We start from the raw sequence: 21,330 nt of genomic DNA on the forward strand, positions 1-21,330 counted from the left end.
ATCTGGAGGATTGTGTCCAGTTCTGGGCTCCCCAGTTCCAGAGGGACAGGGATTTGCTGGGAAGAGTCCAAGGGCGGCTACAAGGATGATGAAGGGACTGGAACATCTGCCTGATGGGGAAAGGCTGAGACACCTGGGGCTGTTTAGTCTGGAGAAGAGAAGGCTGAGAGGGGACCTGATGAATGTCTCTCAATCTCTGCAGGGTGGGTGTCAAGAATGGGCCAGTCTCTGTTCAGTGGTGCCTGTGACAGGACGAGGGGAAACGGCACCAAGTGACAACACAGGAAGTTCCACCTCAACATGAGGAGAAACCTCTTTCCTGTGAGGGTGACAGAGCCCTGGGACAGGCTGCCCAGAGAGGTTGTGGAGTCTCCTTCTCTGGAGACTTTCCAGACCCATCTGGACATGTTCCTGTGTGACCTGCCCTGGGTGTTCCTGCTGCAGCAGGGGGTTGGACTTGATGATCTCCAGAGGTCCCTTCCAACACCTTGGATTCTATGAAATCCTTAGGGATGGTGGATAACAAGCTTTGGGATAGTGAACATTTCCATGCATTAGCTAATCCAGCTCATAAAGCTCAAAACCATTTCAAAACTTTGACAAAGGCTGAATAATATTTTGGGAACAACTGCACAAGCTTTTGCTAAATGGATGTTCCACTTAAAGCAAATGCAAACAATGCATGAGAGTCTGGAAACCACTCCAAAATACCTACATTTTATTACAGCTCTCAAACAATGTTACTTAATGCTATTACTTGGCCGTTCTTTTTTTGAGACTGCAATATTGGGTTTGCAGTTTATCCTTTTCTTCCTGACTCCTTTGCCTGCAGGAGCCTGTGGTGACTACATGTCCTGGTTTGAGCCAGGATTAAGCCAATTTTTCTTTTCACTGATTTTTTTTCCTTCAGTAAGCTTTCTTTTAACTAGCAACTGTGTGTTCTGCTAGGCTGATAAGACAGTGGAATGTTTTTCTAACTACTGAGGTTTCAAGGTTACACCTTCACTCTGCCGGCTCAGACACTATGGGGAGATCTCTGACCCCCCCCGTGGGAGGCTGAGTTAGACAGACAGCAAAACTGGCCAAAGATATTCCATTCCATAGAGCTACGTAAGCTCAGAGGAAGGTCAGAGATCATAGAAGACACCTTCCTCCTTCTTCTCGCCCTCTCTTCCGTCCATGGCCGGCGTCCGGGGAGGACTCTGCTCATCCATCACCGCCGACCCTTAGGCTGGAGCTCTCCTGACCCTCATAACTCTCTGCTTTCTCCAGCAGCAGCTCCGGGATTCCTCGGGACTCTTCCCAGATCAGGGGAGTGCTGTGGGAGTTGCTGGGGGTGGGGGGAGGCGAGAGGCTTTTGCCCATATCTGAATATACCTGTATATAATTGTATATATTTTCTTGTGCGATTCATTAGTGTTTCATTAAAGCTGTGTAGTTGAGTTTTCAATCCAGCCAAGTCTCTCTCTCCTTCCCTGCCTGGGTGGGGGGGGGAGGGGATCGAGAGCATTGTTGTCGGACCTGAGTCAAACGGTGACACAACATCATATAGTGTAATTGCAGCCTTGAGCACCAAGAGCTCCCTAAACCCCGGCTTTAGGTCACACATCACCATGATGACATCCCCCGCAGACATAATGGGGAAGATAAAACCCTTCCTGGGCAGACAACAGAGGCAAAGCAGAAGCAGGACCACGCTCGTCCCAGCGCAGCTCAGGACTTACCTGCTCATCGATCTTCCTTTGAAGCTGGACCACCTTGTTCTCCATGCCAATGTTGAGCTTCTTCAGGTGCTGGGCTGAACGGGCCTCAATCTTCAGTGCCTTCAGCTCCTGCCTGGCCTTCATGCGGCGGTAGCAGCACTGGAGGACAAGGGTGGCCCCCCTGAGCCTGAGGAAGCGCATGCGGGCCAACCAGCCCCGGGCGTACTTCTGCAGGATGGTGGCTTTGTACTCTGCCAGGATCTGGAAAAGATGGGCAGAAATGGGACCATCAAGGGAGAAGAGGCTCCTGGAAAAGTAGCAGCAAGCCCAGGTTTGGCTGCAATGTGGCACTCAACACTTCCCAAAGAACCTTCCCAAAGGGTTTCTCCTCCAAGGAGGAGTGTCCTGGTAGGTGCAGGGGGTGATGGTTGGAGATAAGAGGCTGTTATTTTGCATCTTCTTTTAGAGATGGGAAGGGGTCCTTCAAACCCAACTCCTGGGGGAGGTTTCTCTGGTCACTGCACTCAGCTGGTGCAGGCAGAGCACATCCAGGAGGTCCACTTCTCTCTAAAAAGAGTCAACACCTGCTCAAGGCCAGTGAAAGGAGTGAATTTGATCCTGGCTGGTGAGGAGAGGACTGGATAGGGACAGAGGAAAACCTGGACTCAAGTGAGACTTCATGGACCACCTGGGAATAGCAGACAGCTCCACAAGATCCAGAGCTAGCAGAATAAACAGCTGCTAACAGACACACTGAGCAAACAACTTACTGTCCCTTCAGCATCAGATACAACTCACACCAGACCAGGTTTGTACATGGTTTTTATCCCTGTCTTCCACCTCTGCATTTTGATAATTTAGACTGCAGATAAATGCTGTCCTGGTGGGACTTCTTCTCATGTGGAGAACCTCCAGATAAACTCTGGAGCCCTTTCACTACACTCTGCAGCCAGTTCTTCTGCATGACTCAGTTTCTCCATTATCTCCAGGAACAGGCTCTCCCCTCTGACTTCTCTGAGTATCCCTGTGATGACAATCAGGCGGAAATTTAGGGAATGCCAAAGTAAGGCTGGACCTAAAGGACTGGACAGAAGACTCCCCAAAGCCGTTCTCAGTTTCCTGACAGATGATTTCTCACCCTATCACTTGTTGTCATCAAAACCCCACTTCCTTGCTTTCATCTCCTGGTTTAACACAGAAGGCTAATGGAGAGAACTAATTAAAGAGGGATTTAGATCAATGAATGACTTGATGCCTTCTATGACAGACCCTACAGGTCTTCCTACCATACTGGAAATAGCACCTGAAGCACCATTTCAGTTTGCCAGGGCATGAGTTAGACCAAATGACACTTCCAGATCTCCACAACACCTCCCAGCATCTGATTGACCAGTAGGTCTGCTGAGGTGCTGCTGCCCAACTCATTTTTGCTTGCACAGCTTTAAATGGCAACACTTCCCATCAACGTGTGGTCTCCAGAAACACCAGAGGCTTTGTAAAAAACTGCCACAAAAAGTACATCATCATGCTGTACCAGTGAAGGTAAATATAATAATCACAGAATGATTGAGTGGTTTGGGTTGGAAAGGACCTCTGAAGGTCATTGAGTCCAACCCCCCTGCAGTGAGCAGGGTCATCTTCATAGAATCCAAGGTGTTGGAAGGGACCTCTGGAGATCATCAAGTCCAACCCCCTGCTGCAGCAGGAACACCCAGGGCAGGTCACACAGGAACGTGTCCAGATGGGTCTGGAAAGTCTCCAGAGAAGGAGACTCCACAACCTCTCTGGGCAGCCTGTCCCAGGGCTCTGTCACCCTCACAGGAAAGAGGTTTCTCCTCCTGGTGAGGTGGAACTTCCTGTGTTGTCACTTGGTGCCGTTTCCCCTCGTCCTGTCACAGGCACCACTGAACAGAGACTGGCCCATTCTTGACACCCACCCTGCAGAGATTGAGAGACATTCATCAGGTCCCCTCTCAGCCTTCTCTTCTCCAGACTAAACAGCCCCAGGTGTCTCAGCCTTTCCCCATCAGGCAGATGTTCCAGTCCCTTCACCATCCTTGTAGCCGCCCTTGGACTCTTCCCAGCAAATCCCTGTCCCTCTGCAACTGGGGAGCCCAGAACTGGACACAATCCTCCAGATGTGGTCTCACCAGGGCAGAGCAGAGGGGGAGGAGAACCTCCCTTGACCTGCTGGCCACACTCTTCTTAATGCAGCCCAGGATACTGTTGGCTCTCTTGTCACAAGGGCACATTGCTGTCCCATGGATACCCTGTTGTCCACCAGGACCCCAGGGTCCTTCTCCATGGGGCTGCTTTCTAGCAGGTCAACCCCTAATCTATACTGGTGCATGATGTTTTTCCTTCCCAGGTGCAGGACTCTACACTTATTCTTGTTGAACCTCATGAGGTTCCTCTTTGCTCAGCTCTCTGGCCTGTCTAGATGTCCCTGAATGGCCACACAGCCTTCAGGTGGATCAGCCAATCCTCCCAGCTTCATGTCATCAGCCAACTTGCTGAGGACACACTCTGTCCCCTCATCCAGGTCCCTGATGAAGATGTTGAGTAAGACTGGGCCCAATACTGACCCCTCGGGAACACCACTAGTCACAGGTCTCCAACTGGACTTTGCACCATTGATCACAACCCTCTGGGCTCTATTGTTCAACCAGTTCTCCATCCATCTCATTGTCTGCTTTTCCGACTCACACTTGTTGAGCTTATCCACAAGGATATTATGGGAGACAAGTGTCAAAAGTTTTCAATTAAAAGACTCTTCTTCTTTTCTAAGGCAAAGACACCCTGTGGAGTCATACCTTGTGATAAGTCCTCCTGACAAACATGCCCCGAGCAAAAGCCTGAATGGTGAGGGTGGCCTTGCGGACCTTCTGGAAAGCTCGGAGGATCCGCAGCATTCGGTACTGCTTCTGGAAGGTGATGGCAGCTCTTGTCCTCCTCAGGTGCTCAGCAAGTCTAGAAGGACAGGAGAAAGGTTAGCAGTAAAAATGAACTCCCTCCTTCTTTCTGTTGCAGTAAGTTTGAAGCTGGACAGGGAGAAAAACCTGTCGTCCCCAAGTAGCTTGATGGTATTCAAGGAAGACCATCTCACCAGCAGGGTTAAGACAAGGAGAGCTGATATCTGGTCTCCAGCAGAATCATGGCAGTCCCTGGCACCCAGGAGAACTGGAACCAGAAATCAACACACCTCATTATTCCTGAATAGCTTTAAAATCCAACTATTTTCCAGCTTTCCCCTTGGTTTGAACTCTCTGCCTTACGTTCTTGGGCCACTCAACACCCAGGTTGGCTCCATCACTTCCTAACTATAAAAAGCAAGACATGTGGGGTGTCCAGCCCCTCAGTGAAAGCAGCTGCCAGTTGGTTTGACATTTAAACTGGTGTGCACTGGCTTGGCAACATTCATGAGCAGAGCCCTGAGCAGTTCACAGAGTAAATAATGAGGGACATAGTCAACCCTGTGTCGTGTTGCCCCCATTCTCCAACTGGCTCCTTGTTCAATTTGCTACTTCACAGGTTAATAAATGCCCATAAAACCTCCATTTCATTTGATAATGAGCTGGTTTGGGTGAATTGATGATGAATTTCTTAATCATGTCTTCTCAGCACGAAAAGACAGTTGATCCACTTGGCGAAAAGCAGATCAAAACTAGGAGAGCCATCTCGGATTGGTTTGTATATTCTCTTGATCCTCCCTCCTCAGAGGGATGGTTGGTTGATGCAAAGTCAACTATAGCATCCAAGTCTGCAGGTGTGCATGGAGAGCCCACCAGAGAGGTGAAAGTTAATCACCAACTCTCCCATTTTCTTAACCTTCCCCTAATTGCTTAGGTCTCATTTGCCTGGTCTTCAAGTGACCTCTAAGACTGTCGAAAGGGACATGCAGCCACGAGCCTAGAAGAAGTACATGGACTTCTAAGGACATGAAAAAATGGGTTCTCAGTTTGAAATAAGTGTCACCAAACTGCCCAGCTTTGCTTATTTGAGACCTTCTCATCCCTCCAATCTCCAAGAGGCCAATCACTTTCACAAGAGCAAATAACACCATGAATTCCATCTCTGATGTTCTTCCAAAATACAGTATGGTTTAGAGGAAATGCTTGGAAGGAATATGGAAGTTCTTCACCTTTGGTTGCTTTCATAATTGATAGAAACCAACATTCATGCAGCAATAAGGAGTGAAATGACAGTGCAGGAGCCTTGTAGATAGGCAGCACCTCATGGTGCTCAAGTTGCAGAGTTAATTGGGCTGCAGATCTGCCCACTTCTGATGGGCAGATCCTAACTCCAAGCCAAGCAGAACACTGCAGCTCAAAAGAAACCAGCCAAGCTGTGGGAAACTGTTCTTTTCTTCCCCACATCAGTCTAAACAAAATGCCTTTTAAGCCAGCGAAGGCATCTCCTGATTATCCCCAGCTAAGGGACTAAAACAGACTTGCTTCTCAAGGACAACTGAACCCAAAACAACAGCTGTGGTCCGGGACAGAAAGGATGGGCGACAAGCCATCCTGTGCCCCTGGTAGCCACTGCCCTAACGTGGGGCTCATGGACGCTCATTGGCTCTGGACAGTGACACTGACTGGACAGGTGGGTCAGGGGGTATCAAAGGGGCGAGGGCAGCAGGTGGGCCCTTCTCTCCTCCCTGAGGCCCGTTCGGACGCTTTCTGCGTGGGACACCCCCCTGCTGCGGACACTGGTGCTGGGACCCTCCCTGCCCCGGGTCCAGCCTGAGCCTCAGCGCCGAGCGTGCCGGGGTCCCGAGCCCTGGGGTCGGGGCCGGAGCCCCCTCCCCGTGTTGCTGCCGCTTGAGGGGAAACCAACAGGCGCTGCACCCGCTGCCGAGAGGCTGCCCCTCCGACACCACGGACCTGCCGTCCTGCCTTCTGGCCACCGACCGACTCTGGACAAGTTGCCGGAGGGTAACATCACCTCACACACACACACACACACACACACACACTCCTTCCCTCACACTCGCACATACAGCCCGACCTCTTAAGGAGGACCGGCGTCGGGTTTCCTTCCCTCCTCCCTTTGGTCCTTAACCCTCTCCCTCAAAAGCTCAGGACCTCTTGCATTGCCTCCCTAAAGGACACTTGCTCACTACATCCATATTGATAGCCCTGGTAGCCATTCACATTTGCATTGTCCCTAAACATCATCCCTCGGTTTGTGTTAACCCTTAATAAACCGATTAGTTTGTGGAGCAAACCTTGGCTTTAGAGGCAATGTCTGAGCGTGGTGGGGTGGGGGGGCTTTCTAACTACCACCCAGAAATACGGTCCCGCAGTGGCCGTTGCTCCGTGAGAGGCAGCGCCGCGTGTGACCCTCGGGCTCATTCACAAGCCCCTCCACATCGGGAGGGGCAGTCGCAAAAGTATCCTGAGAGCCGGGAGCCCCCCGGTACCGGCTTGTGACACAAGCTAACACACCACAGCTTCTCTAAGCAGGAAGGAAGGGAAAGAAAGCCAAAAGGACCCAAATAACCTCCTTGTTCCTATCTGTGAAGTGCCTGAGACCAGCTTGGCCAGATGCAAAAGAACAGTAGCGTTTCACAGGACTAAGGGACACAAGATCATAGAATGCTTTGGGTTGGGAAGGACCTTAAAGATCATCTAGGTCCAACCCCCCTGCATGGGCAGAGACACCTCCCACCAGCCCAGGTTGCTCCAAACCCCATCCAACCTGCCCTTCAACACTGCCAGGGATGGGGCAGCCACAGCTGCTCTGGGCAACCTGGGCCAGGGTCTCACCAAAAATATCTCAGAGTACTTTGGTCATCTGATTAGAGTCTAGCTGCTCTAACTCTGGCCCTGCACCTAGAAATTCAATCCATGTGGATATGAAATCAAATTGAGACAAAGAATGTTGACCTCTTGCCCCCAAATAAAGCTGGGGAGAGGGGCCAGGAATGAGTCCTGACACCTTCACCATCGTGGTGCCTTCATGCACAACATGGCTCTTGTCTTCATGGGGCTGGAAGACAACAGCCCATGCAGAGCATTTTCAATGTTCCTCCCACAAAACCCTCAGTTTAAGGTCCACGAGATGGAACAGATTGAAACTCCAAGTGCCAGAAGTGCTTTAATCCATTTGCCTTCCCTCAGAGGACTTCCCAGGACCCACCTCCGTGCCAGGTGTCCACGTGTGTGCCTCTGGATGAGGATGGCAGCTTGTCTCAGCCTTTGGTACTTGACCCTCTGCAGCCAGCCCCTCACTGTCTTCTGAATCATGATTGTGGCAGCTCTGAACTTATCTGCTCGTAGCCTCTCCAGATATGCCACCTGGCCTGCACGGAAAAAGATCTTGGTACGTCCAAACTGGAACTTGTCTGGATCCTTTTCAAAAGCATAAAGGAAACTAAATTTAATTATGGCAAACATTATTTATGTGGTTTTTTTTTTCAGTCTATGTTGCTTAATATAGATTAAAAAAAAACCCACTTGGAATCCAATTCATCAACTCACACCTCATATTAATTGGATGATGAAGTTATTAGGAGGCTCCAAACTTCCTGAGCTTCTGTATATTGAGGAATGAAGCACCTGGATTCCTTCTGAATTTCCATATATCTACACAAATTGTGAATATTTTGAGTTGTTTTTTCTTTTATGGAAAAGAAAATAGAGCAATGCAACACCAGAGGACTTCCAGAGAAGATTTCCTGCTCCAAAAAATTAAGGCTGACACTGCACATGGCTCTGCAGCTAAGGGAAAAACTTGGTGGACAAGGAGCAAGGAACCCAACTGAGACACCTCCTCAAGATCTCATGAAGAAACCAGAGATCAAAACTTGCAACCTGATTAAGATGCTGTGTGGACATTGGTAATTGAAAAATACAACACATGGGATTGAGTAGTTACGGTTTTGGTGAAGAGAGGTGGCAAAGGCTTCTTACTTGCTGAAGAGAATAAAAGTTCCAATTTATAGGATTATTTTTCTACAGATTGGCTAGTGAAAGTCCCACACACCTCAAGATTGGGTGTTTATTGCATTTCCCTCATTTGTGCAAAAAGGCATTTAATGATCACTCATGATCTTGGCCTAAGCTGGACTTCTAAATGGAGCTCCAGCTCCAGCAAGCAAAAACCAGGAGGGGTTGGAGGGGATTCATTTTCTAAACATGAACCATTGTTCATGTAGAGCTGGTGATGGCCAAGTCTGGACTTCATCAGCACACAAATGGTATGTTCAGCTTGACTGCAACCAAGAGATGCCATGTCATGCCTGAGGATATCTCCTTTTGGACAAATGCCCAGGGTGAAGAGGGACCTGCACTAGCAGCAGGTGAAGTAGGAGCAAAGAGAGCAATTCAGCATCATAAAATCATCTTGGCTGGAAGAGATCTTAAATATCATCAGGTCCAACCATTCCCCCAGCCCTGCCAAGGCCACCACTGCCCCATGGCCCTCAGCACCACATCTACACGGCTTGGAAACCCCTCCAGGGATGGGGACTCCAGCCCTGCCCTGGGCAGCCTGGGCCAGGGCCTGACAACCCTTGCCAGCAAGAAATGCTGCCCAAGATCCCATCTCAACCTCCCCTGGCACAACTGGAGCCCATCTCCTCTTGTCCCATCCCTTGTTCCTGGGGAGCAGAGCCTGACCCCCCTGGCTCCAACCTCCTCTCAGGCAGCTGCAGAGCCAGCAGGTCTCCCCTCAGCCTCCTTTGCTCCAGGCTGGACACCCCCAGCTCTCTCAGCTGCTCCTCCTCACACTTGTGCTCCAGCCCCTTCCCCAGCTCCCTTGCCCTTCTCTGGACATGCTCGAGCCCCTCCAAGTCCTTCTTGTCCTGAGGAGCCCAGAACTGACCCCAGAATTTAAATCATATCAAAGCCACAAGTTTCAGTGCTATAAAACCCATTCCAAATGATTTGGTCCCAGCTCACCTTAATGAGATCTTCCAGGAGGGTCTGACAAATCTGCTTTTTGTCGTTCTTCGAGAGGTCTCTCTTTTTCATAAGAACACGATACCTGTTGAAGAAGTCGTGGTAGGACCATCTGAAAGTAAAGCAGACACAGGATTACTCTGCATGCCAGGCACTATCTCCTTAAAATAAAGCCTATGGAGTCCTAGATGAGTCAAAATACAGACCTCACGTACTGAGGGATCTCTCACCACTACTCTCAGTCTGTATAAAGCCAACCAAAATAAGAGGTCACCCCAAACTTGACACTCAGTCCCAACTCTCCCTGACCACCAAACACCCTTATCAGTGCATTTCCAGCCTGGAACAGAAAGGCCATGGGTCACTCCTTGTTTTCACTTCTCCTGATGTGCTTCCCAAGCTGCTGCCTTGTACAAGTCAAATGCAACAACACTCTTCCTTTTGGAAAGGATTTGCTAATTTGGAAGAGATCATGGACCTCCAATAACATTTTCAAAAGCAATCTTGATTAAGACAGTGAAGAATGACTCAAATAGAAACTCTTCCTTATTATGCTTTTCCAAACTCTCTTGAAGACCAAGTTGAACCAATTCATTCACTAATCCACTCTGGTCTGTGGCCAAGAGCCTGAAAACACACACGAAACCTTTGGACACTGAAAAGACAAAGCAACCACTCGGAAGAAGCTTCACTGTCACCGGCAGAGAAGTTTCCAAGCATTAATGACAGGAACTAGAGCACTTCATCTTACTGTTATGAAAGATCATCTCCTGCCACCACTGTTAGATGCAGAGCCTGCAGACTGGGTCCGGAAATTAGTCCAGCATCTGACAAGTTTTAGTGTTCTCCACATCAACCCAGTGAGTTACAGACCCCTCAAAACCTGAGTTTTTAATTAAAACCATCAGATTTTTCCAGCACTGCCAAGTGGGGCTGTTGTTACTTGAAAAAATAAGCATAACAAAGGTCAAAGGAGGATGGGGAGGAACTAAAGAGATTTTATTTCCTGCCCTCACTCAATGAAACCATCTGTGAGCCTGATCCTCACCCATCTGGGTGTTCTGGCAGCCAAGATGAGGATACACTGGATGAAGACCAGTCACACAGAAGCATCTCTGCCCAGCTGCACTATGCATGATCTGATTTTCATGGTATTACATCAAATGCTTCCTATTTTTCCACTTCCAGGCATTAAGAGGGGGGGAAAAGAAAGGCAAAATAAATTGCAAAGGGGCAGAGTGGTGCTTGTGACAGATCCTTACACTTGGCCAGTTCCTGTGGTGGGGCTGGGTGAGAAGCCACACCACCTGAGGACTTGCCACATTCAGGGTTGCCATCTCTATAAAATAGTTCATCTCTACTTCATCAAGGGTGGGGAGACCCTGGCCCAGGTTGCCCAGAGAAGCTGTGGCTGCCCCATCCCTGGCAGTGTTGAAGGGCAGGTTGGATGGGGCTTGGAGCAGCCTGGGCTGGTGGGAGGTGTCCCTGCCCATGCAGGGGGTTGGCACCTGATGAGCTTTAAGGTCCCTTCTAACCTTCACCATTCTATGATTCTATAAGGCAACTTCCAGAAGGCTTGAAGTTGAGATATTTGGCAAGATAGACATGCCAGAAATATAACACTTCTATCCAAATACATCACCAACACAGCTTCAGATCACATCAGAAAATGCAGCAGGAGAGGAAAGGCAGTTGATTAAAACCAATGTTCTAATTAAAAGAACATAGTGGGGAAAAAAAAAATGTTTAAAATGACAGAAAGGCAAATAAAACCAAAAAATGGACTGCTAAGGATTGTGAAGTGCTACATGATTCCTGTATGGACACTCTGCACCCAGGACACCATTTCCAAAGAATGTGAAAATGGCAAAATCTAGAAAAAGTTCTTAATGTTGTTCCTGAAGAAAAAGGTAAGATGTGTGGGGGTCAGGCTCTGCTCCCCAGGAACAAGGGATGGGACAAGAGGCAATGGGCTCCAGTGGTGCCAGGGGAGGCTGAGATGGGATCTTGGGAAGCATTTCTTGCTGGCAAGGGTTGTCAGGCCCTGGCCCAGGCTGCCCAGGGCAGGGGGGGAGTCCCCATCCCTGGAGGGGTTTCCAAGCCACGTAGATGTGGTGCTGAGGGACACGGGGCAGGGGTGGCCTTGGCAGGGCTGGGGGAATGGTTGGACTGGATGATCTGAAAGGTCTTTTCCAGCTTTAAGGATTCTATGATTATAAGAAATAGTATTTATTGAGTGGCCCTTGGGGGCTTCCAGCCATGGGCATGTCCACGTTGTGTGGCAGCATCCTGAAAACCATTTAATTTAATACGTGTGAACAAGTTGAATGAGACCTTCCTATGATCTCTCCTCCAACCTCCTCTCAGGCAGCTGCAGAGCCAGCAGGTCTCCCCTCAGCCTCCTTTGCTCCAGGCTGGACACCCCCAGCTCCCTCAGCTGCTCCTCCTCAGACTTTGGCCTTATTTGGGTGCTTTACACAAAGCTACAAGTGGGTGCAAAACCAAGGTGCTGCTCCTGCTTTAAATGGTGGGCTATGAACTCCAGAGTTGTCCTCTTGCTGCAGAGCCAGCTGGATTAATTACACCTTTGTAATTAAAGGGAGGGCTCAGCTAAGAAATTAGGGGTGAAATTCTGAAAAGTATCTCTCCAAGCAGGCAGCAACTCCCCAGAGTATCTCCAGCCTATTGTTGAAGGGTGATTACAGCCATGCTGGTTCAGCAGCACTGAATGAAGAGCTGAAAGGAGTTTCATAAGAGCTTGATGCTTTCATGACTAAACCATAATAATAGTTGCTTTTGGTGGCCCAGAAGAATCAAAAGCAAAATCCTTCCATTAAGGGTAAATAAATTCATCACCTCCCATCACCCCAGACCGTCTTAGTAACCATGGGCTGAGTAAACCTAGCTCCATGCAAGAAATCCAGGTGGTATAATCCCCTGAAGGGATCAATATTTTAAGGAATGAAGAGCTGGACTAAACTGATCTTTCTAGAGGAGCTGAAGCCTGTTTGGGGGGAATGCAGGTTGAATATTCAAGTCAAGATTTGGCATCCAATTATTTTAGAAAGCGTAGCTCAGGAAGAACATTTCTCTTGCCTTTGTTTGCTGCAGCAGAACAAATTTGCCTTTCAATTAGCTCAAAAACATGCAGGCTGGCATGGCTTGAAATTATCTGGAATATATTAAAAAAGCAGAATGAGGGGGGGAAAAAAAACAACACAACCCTCTGTTTACATATAATCTTTGTTGGGAGTGGACAAACTCAACTGGTGGTGGCCAAAATCACTTCTAGGTTGTGCTTCCCTGAGATGGTTGCAAAACAGCTAAAGGCACTTGATTAAAAATGATTTGATGTCCAAGGCTGCCCATGATACATATAAAAGATGAATGTGCCACATGTCTGGAGTTCAGCAGCTGTGATTTCACACTGAACTGACACAAAGATGCTGCACCTGGCAGCTCCAGCAACCAGAGGAAACCACCAAATGCCAAAAATGATAATAATTAAAAAAAGCTATTTCATAGATAACAACCACCATAAAAAGATCTCATGGAACCTGCAGTGACATTATCTGGAGTGACACCACAATGGGTGACCACTGCTGTTGTGCCACTGGAAACCACCAGAAGCAGCAAGAAAAATGTAGTTTTGACAAAATGCACATTAAAAACTTGTTTTAAGGAGTATTTTGTTATTAATAGAGATCTGCACCAATTAATTCTCTACAGACTCATCTTGATGTGGCCAATTCCTACAAAGATGAATGGTTTTATAGCACAGAGACTTCTCCCATGCTTTACCCATGGAAGCTGATGATAGATTTACTATCTACACACTTCAGACAGTCCATTCATCACAGTCACTTATGTCCAGGCTAACAAATATATTTCTTAACTGCTGTGTAACATTTCCAACCAAATGATACATTTTCAATTAACTGGAGATCGCAGCAGAGTGCAACCTGCCATGGAAATGAGAAAATAAAACCAGGCATGCCCAAAGCTTCATCTTTCAGCAGGACCATATCGTGTCTTGCAGGGGATGAAGAACACTAAAAACTTATTAAAACTTGTCCTTTTTCTCAAAGGAACCAGGTAAAAATTGTTGAAGCATCAAGACATTCAGCTCCTCAGCCCAACACTCAACTCTTCAACTCATAAAATAACAGTGATGGAGAAGCATGAAATAAAGGCAGAAAGTGGCTTTATCCAGAGATCTCTGACTCAGTGTTACTCTTGTCACACTACACTGGAAAATATTCAGATCTAAACATTATAGGATGAAAAGAAACATTTTCTCTTCTTTCTATAATCATACTTCTCCCAAGATAAAATATGTTGAGAATTCCCTCTTGCTCTCAAGGCAAATTGTTTACACCTAAGCAAAGCAAATTGCACAAAGATCAAGTTTGCTTTTGTTATTTTAAGTGGTTTCAATTTCTAGCCTTCACATGGTTTAAATTTGAAGCAATGACCCTCCTTCTTGCTGTTAATCAACCATTATAACCCTACTTGCCTGAAAATAAAACAGAAATATGGAGGAATAATCAACACTGGCTGTGATGACAACTAAGACTGATCTCATGCACTGGAAAACTAACAATTAAAACATCTATAACATTTCCCACAGAATAAGATTCTGTGGAAGCAGCTTTTGTCAAGCTGGCTTAAAATAAATAAATAAAATCAAATACACAGTTTATTCCCAATCCTTCAATGAAATTGCCCAGTTCCTGGGTCTGGCTTTTCAAGAAGGTTATTTTATGACCAAGGAAAAGTGAAACACTCCCAAAACCCAAAGTGAGTATCTTATTTCATGCAGTGCTGTTGCCACATGCAATTATCTTCTAGAAACATGACAATAAATCTGCCCTTGAAGCATCCCCACACACTGGGGAAGGTCAGTCTGAAAGGCTGAAAAAGCTGTTTGCACCTTTGTTGGTTGGGTTTGGTTGTTTTTTTTCCCCTGGAGGAAGGAAAAAAAAAAAAAGCTGACAAGTTGCAGTGATGGAAGAGTTTTGTGTTCTTAAACATCCTGGGGGAAAAAAAATAAAATGAAAGGATCTCATCACCAGAAGCACGTAAGCAGAGCCAAAGGCATTCCCTTTGGAGTCTTCAGGGTGGAGAGGTCTTCACACCAGTCAATTGTTTGCCAGAAATAGATCTTGGCTGGTCTCCAGGTGCTGTAGTGGTTTCTCCCCTCTGTCCCCAACCTCCCCAGTTACTAATTATACCATGGAAAAATGCTTCAAGTTTTTAGGACAATTATGAGTGGAGAGGAACATGGTATCTCTCCAGCTCTGCTAAGACCAGTAGCAAAACCTTCAAGTCAGAGCTCCCCAAACCTCCCTGAGACCCAGAACTGCAGAGCCAGGAGCACCCACTGCACTGGGGAGCAAAACTATTTGCTTAAGGAGCATAAAACTGCATTTTTCTGGCTTTTCTGAACAAAACCATAGCAGCTTCACTGCTCCAGGGCTTTTACTGCAAGGGGACAGACAGGTGGATTTGAACCTGCAGCTGCTTTAATTAAAATGATAATAAAAGACTCAACTTGTGGAATGGTTTTTAATTTTCCCTCATGCCTTCAAGATCATGTCATTTAGGAGCAACTTTTTATTTAAAGATAAACTTTTTCTTTCTTTTTATTTTATTTGTGGAGTCAATTCTACAAATGCCTTGAAGACTTCAAAGATGGGAGCCAAAGGTGTGGCTGGGTCTTCTAACAAGGCCAGCAGCCCCCAACAGAAGGGCCTAAATCTCCATTCACCTCTGCCACCTTCCCATGCTGGCAGAGGAGAAGAAACAAAGTGGTTTTTATTAAGTTCTTTTTGTCTTTTTTATCTTTTTTCCTCCTTCAGGAGCTAAGCTCAGCTGGTCAGGAAGATCCCCAGCACCAGTTTTTGCCTATCCATGGAGGTCACTGACTGGTAGAGGTTTCCCATGGGTCCCCATCTCATGGGGTGAAACTTTTTAGCAGGGGCTGTTGCAGTAGAACAAGGGGTGATGGTTTTAAAATAAAAGAGGGGAGATTCCAACTAGAGGGAAGGAAGATGTTTTTTATGATGAGGGTGGTGAGAGGTTGTCCAGAGAGGTGGGAGATGCCCCATCCCTGGAAACATTCCAGCTCAGGTTGGACAGGGCTCTGAGCAACCTGATCTAGGTGCAGATGTCCCTGCTCACTGCAGGTTGGACTGGATGGCCTTGAAAGGTCCCTTCCCACCCAAACCACTCTGTGATTCTATGATTCCTGTCCACACATGGGAGCTGCCACCAACTGTCAGAGGCAGCTGAGACCTCCAGCTTCGCAGGAGATGAAGGGAACCAACAGGCAGCTCCTCCCTCCCCAAAAACCTGGGCAAGAAACTCCTCATGGTGTTCAGCACCATGCTCAGCTGCCTCTTTGCTGAGGATATTTAGAACTCCTTTGTTCCCCACAAAAAGCCTGATGGCTCTGCTGACATGAACACAAAGCTGCTTGGCACTGAAATGCAACGGGTGCATTTTTAGAATCACTCACCCTTGTCATCTTCAGGGCTTATTTATAGTTTATGTTTTCTGATTTATTTGGGCCCTAAAAACCTCTGGAATATTCTATCACCATCAGCAAAAGCCACACCACCCATAACCTTCCCTTTTGGAAGATGGAAGACTCTGAAGGTTAGTGTGCTTGGGATGTGGTGGGGGGGGAAAGGCTACAAGAATAATTTACAACCCTTCTTTTCTTTCTCTGCAAGTAGAATCAACATATTTGGGGGGGGGGGGGGCTAAAATGCCTATTGGCAAAAAAAAAAAAAAAAGAATAAAACAAAAATAAACTCTCCAGTGCAAGGAGCTTTTGGATGGGGAGCTTCAGCCAAGCAGAGAAGTCCTCTAGGGCAACACTTGGAAAATAAATAGATAAAAAAGGGAAAAAAAAATATATATATTTAAAACCTGTTTGTTCTGAAAATGTTGGTGTTTTCTTCTCCCTCAGCCCAGATAATGAACTTGGAGCATGATGGCACAGCCAATTCCCAGCAGGTACCTGGAGGGGAAGCCAGCAGCACTGATGCGGATGGTCTCCAGCACTCCACAAGCTCTCAGCTGCTGCACTGCTCTCCTGGGATCAAACCTGCAGTGATAGTGGGGAGAGAGATCAGCAGAGGGAGAAGGAACAACATCCCTCCAAAGCATCCACGAGAAGGGTTCTGTTGGGATCCTTGGCAATGTATCTCATATGGATCACAGTGCATGGGTTTTTCCATGGCTCAATAGATTTTTGACCATAGCAAACCTCAGGATGACCATACACAATTCCCATGCCTTGCTTTGGGAACAGTCTGCACAGATGTCCCATGTTGCCTCTCTATGCCACAAGACAGTGTGTTCTTCAAGTGGAGGGGACCTCATCACTCCCCTACTAATGATGCCAAGAGGTACGGAGACATTGCCCCCTCCCTGGAGGTGTCCAAGGCCAGGCTGGACAGGGCTTTGTACAATATGGCCTAGTGGGAGGTGTCCCTGCCCTTGCAGGGGGGTTGGAACTAGATGATCTTCTAGGTCCCTTCCAATCCAAACCATTCCATGATTAGGAAGAAGTTCTTTACTATGAGGGTGGTGAGACACTGGAACGGGTTGCCCAAGGAAGCTATGGCTGCCTCATCCTTGGAGACACTCAACGTCAGGCTTCATGGGGCTCTGAGCAACCTGATCTAGGTGCAGATGTTCCTGGTCACTGCAGGGGGTTGGACTGGAAGGCCCTGAAAGGTCCCTTCCCACCCAAACCAGTCTGTGATTCTACTCCAGGGACAAGGTGACAACCTGCTGCAATTAGTCTCCATAGCCATGATCTTTCCACCTATGTAACTAGGACCAAGAAGGGCAATGAACCAGACCTTAGTATTTCTGCAGCTATAAGGGCAACTCTATTACCAGAAATAAATCCAATTCAACAGCAAAATAAAACTGATGGATTCAATTCCATACCAGGAATCAGCAGGTCCCACAGGTTTGCACACCATTCAGTTTAGCAAGAACAGTGGTGCTCATGTCCCAGGCTGAGGGCTTTGGTAGGTGTCATGTGGAAATTCAAGGTATTTCTGCTCTCAGCCCTCCTCTTTAGAATCATAGAATTGTTTGGGTTGGAAAAGACCTTTAAGATCATGCAGTCCAACCACTAACCCAGCACAGCCAAGGCCACCACTAACCCATGGCCCTCAGCACCACATCTACATGGCTCTGATATCTGTCCAAGGATGGTGATTCAACCACCACCATGGGCAGCCTGGGCCAGAGTTTGATAAACTTTTCAGTGAAGACATTTCTCCTCAAATACAATCTCAACCTCCCATGGTGCAAGTCTCCACTAACCCATCGCAACCATGCGTCTCATCTCCATTTATTCATTTCTTTCTCTGCTACTTTTCATTGTAACTACTTAAATCAAAGTGATTCAAGGCTGAAACTGTACAAAGACCCTGTCACTGCACAGCCAGGCTGCTCAGTGCTAGCAGAGATCTATGAATCATTAGGACCTGCATTAGTCTTCATTCCATGGGCCCCAAAACCACAAAATGAAACCCAAAATAATTGATTCCAGAAAACCATGAGGACCTTCCAGTTACAGGAGCAACAATTCAAAGAGGACGATTTCTTTAGCAAGAGGAAAAGTCATCAAGTTGAAGACATTTGCTCATCATAGTTTGCCAACGACACCCAATTGTGTGGTGTGGTCAACATGTTGCAGGGAAGGGAGACCATCCAGAGGGACCTTGACAGGCTGGAGAAATGGGCCTGTGAAAACCTCATGAAGTTCAAAAAGGTCAGGTGCAAGGTCCTGCACCTGAGTCGGGGCAATATACAGCAAAAATCCAGGTTGGGTGAAGAATGGATTGAAAAAAGTCCAGAGGAGCAGGCCTTGGGGGTGCTGGGTGATGAGAAGCTCCCCATGAGCCGGCACCGTGCGCTGGAGCCCAGAAACCCCCCGTGTCCTGGGCTGCATCCCCAGCAGCGTGGCCAGCAGGGCCAGGGAGGGGATTGTCCCCTCTGCTCTGCTCTGCTGAGACCCCCCTGCAGGGCTGGGGCCAGGGCTGGGGTCCCCAGCACAGGAAGGACATGGGGCTGGTGGAGAGAGTCCAGAGGAGGCCACAGAGATGCTGGGAGGGCTGGAGCAGCTCTGCTCTGGAGCCAGGCTGGGAGAGTTGGGGTGTTCAGCCTGGAGAAGAGAAGGCTCCAGGGAGACCTTAGAGCACCTTCCAGTGCCTGAAGGGGCTCCAGGAAAGCTGGGGAGGGGCTTGGGACAAGGGCAGGGAGGGATGGGATGAGGGGGGATGGATTCAAACTGGGAGAGAGGAGACTGAGGTGAGACATGAGGAGGAAATTCTTTGCTGTGAGGGTGGTGAGACCCTGGTCCAGGTTGCCCAGAGAAGCTGTGGCTGCCCCATCCCTGGCAGTGTTGAAGGGCAGGTTGGATGGGGCTTGGAGCAACCTGGGCTGGTGGGAGGTGTCCCTGCCCATGCAGGGGGGGTTGGGACTGGATGATCTGCAAGGTCCAATCCCACCCAAAGCATTCTCTGAGTTGACAGCTCACTTACTTGAAGGGCAGCTTCTCATCGTTGGGCTTGATGCAGCGCACGTAGTGGGGGGTGGTGGCGTTCAGGGTCTCCATGAGCAAATGCAGGGAATTGCGGAACTGAAAGACAAAGCCACTGGTTTTGAGGAGGGATGAAGGAGTTGGACCTTGCAACCCAAGGTGGCAGGTGCCACAAGCCACATGAGGTGCCAGTCTCTGGATGTGACACAGCATGAATTTTTCCCTCAGCCCAGCACATGCATGAGGAATTCAGAGAAGACATCGGTGGCTTGAGGGTTTCCAGCTCAGTGAGGTCCATGAGCAACAGGCAGTCAAGACTTGACCCAGTAAGGTCTTGAAAAATCTCAAAGGGTGGAGACAGCACAACCTCTCTGGGTTTCTTCTGCATTGCTTGACTGTCCACATGGGAAAAAACCAAAATGCTCATTTTCTGAAGTTGTTTCAATTTATAAGCACCACAGGCCATGGGGATGCAGTCCAGTGAACCCCAGAGTGGCCTCCACTCTCCTCTCACCTTATCTCAACTGCTTCACGTCAAGATTACTTGAGCCTGCTCTTCCAGAGATGCTGCTAGAAGTTGTCCAAAATGGAACAGCCAAATGGTTCCTACAAACACAGGTCATGGGAAGGTCCACTACCTCCCTACCAGCTTTTTACTTATCACTGCTTCAGACTGAAGAAACAAGTTCTCTTCTGTAAAAATGTCCCTGGATTCTCCTGCCCCACTCCCCTGCCATCAACCAACCTTGCTCATATCAGACATTACCTGGTGTCCCACTGTTTTCTTGTGCTCCTTATTGGCAGCTTTGATTACTGGTCTGGCAGAACGGACACTGATTTTAGATGTTCCCTTTCCCATGGAAGTGGTGGGTGGAGCATCCTTCTCATCTTGGAACAAGTCTGCTACCATTTGATACTAAAACAAAAGACAACGTGTGAGCACCTCTAGCCTTGCTCTTTGCTGGATGAGCCCACCCAAGTCACATTGCTCTAGTCATCTGAAGGTGACCCGAGGGCTGGAGCAGCTCTGCTCTGGAGACAGGCTGAGAGAGTTGGGGTGTTCAGCCTGGAGAAGAGAAGGCTCCAGGGAGACCTTAGAGCACCTTCCAGTGCCTGAAGGGGCTCCAGGAAAGCTGGGGAGGGGCTTGGGACAAGGGCAGGGAGGGATGGGATGAGGGGGAATGGATTCAAACTGGCAGAGGGGAGATTGAGGTGAGACATGAGGAGGAAATTCTTTGGTGTGAGGGTGGTGAGACCCTGGCCCAGGTTGCCCAGAGAAGCTGTGGCTGCCCCATCCCTGGAAGTGTTGAAGGGCAGGTTGGATGGGGCTTGGAGCAACCTGGGCTGGTGGGAGGTGTCCCTGCCCATGCAGGGGGTTGGAACTAGATGGTCTTTAAGGTCCTTTCCAACCCAAAGCATTCTATGGGCTTGGTGATCAGGTAGTGAGGTGGATCAAGAACTGGTTGAAAGGAAGGAGGCAGAGAGTTGTAGTCAATGGGGCAGAATCTAGTTGGAGGCCTGTGACTAGTGGAGTCCCTCAGGGGTCGGTACTGGGACCGGTGTTGTTCAACATCTTCATCAACGACCTGGATGAGGGTACAGAATGTACCCTCAGCAAGTTTGCTGATGACACCAAGCTGGGAGGAGTGGCTGACACACCAGAAGGCTGTGCTGCCATTCAGAGAGACTTAGACAGGCTGGAGACTTGGGCGGGGAAAAACCTGATGAAGTTCAACAAGGGCAAGTGTAGAGTTTTGCATCTGGGGAAGAACAACCCCATGCACCAGTACAGGTTGGGGGCTGACCTGCTGGAGAGCAGTGTAGGTGAAAGGGACCTGGGGGTCCTGGTAGACAGGAGGATGACCATGAGCCAGCAATGTGCCCTTGTGGCCAAGAAGGCCAATGGCATCCTGGGGTGTGTTAGAAAGGGGGTGGTTAGTAGGTCAAGAGAGGTTCTCCTCCCCCTCTGTTCTGCATTGGTAAGGCCGCATCTGGAGTATTGTGTCCAGTTCTGGGCCCCTCAGTTCAGGAAGGACAGGGAACTGCTGGAAAGAGTCCAGCACAGAGCCACAAAGATGATGAAGGGAGTGGAACATCTCCCTTATGAGGAAAGGCTGAGGGAGCTGGGTCTCTTGAGCTTGGAGAAAAG

The 21,330-nt window shown here is 48.4% G+C and overlaps 1 protein-coding gene across 3 annotated transcripts in view; it reads right to left on the bottom strand.

The window, feature by feature from the left end:
• The window catches only part of LOC127395156 (unconventional myosin-Vb-like), a 135,496-nt gene that overhangs the window by 34,662 nt on the left and 79,504 nt on the right, over positions 1-21,330 (bottom strand). For all 3 annotated transcript variants that reach the window (XR_007891738.1, XM_051641627.1, XM_051641628.1), the window contains exons 15-21: positions 19,948-20,097; positions 19,183-19,280; positions 16,635-16,721; positions 9,608-9,719; positions 7,845-8,056; positions 4,517-4,673; positions 1,725-1,964 (exon numbers count right to left, since the gene is read on the bottom strand). Coding sequence is in view for 2 of the 3 variants with exons in the window: in XM_051641627.1 (XP_051497587.1) it covers positions 1,725-1,964; positions 4,517-4,673; positions 7,845-8,056; positions 9,608-9,719; positions 16,635-16,721; positions 19,183-19,280; positions 19,948-20,097 (1,056 nt within the window). In the remaining variant the exon portion in view is untranslated. The remainder of the gene's footprint in view (positions 1-1,724; positions 1,965-4,516; positions 4,674-7,844; positions 8,057-9,607; positions 9,720-16,634; positions 16,722-19,182; positions 19,281-19,947; positions 20,098-21,330) is intronic.

The sequence above is a fragment of the Apus apus genome, chromosome W (genome assembly GCF_020740795.1).
Source record: "Apus apus isolate bApuApu2 chromosome W, bApuApu2.pri.cur, whole genome shotgun sequence".
NCBI lineage: Eukaryota > Metazoa > Chordata > Aves > Apodiformes > Apodidae > Apus > Apus apus.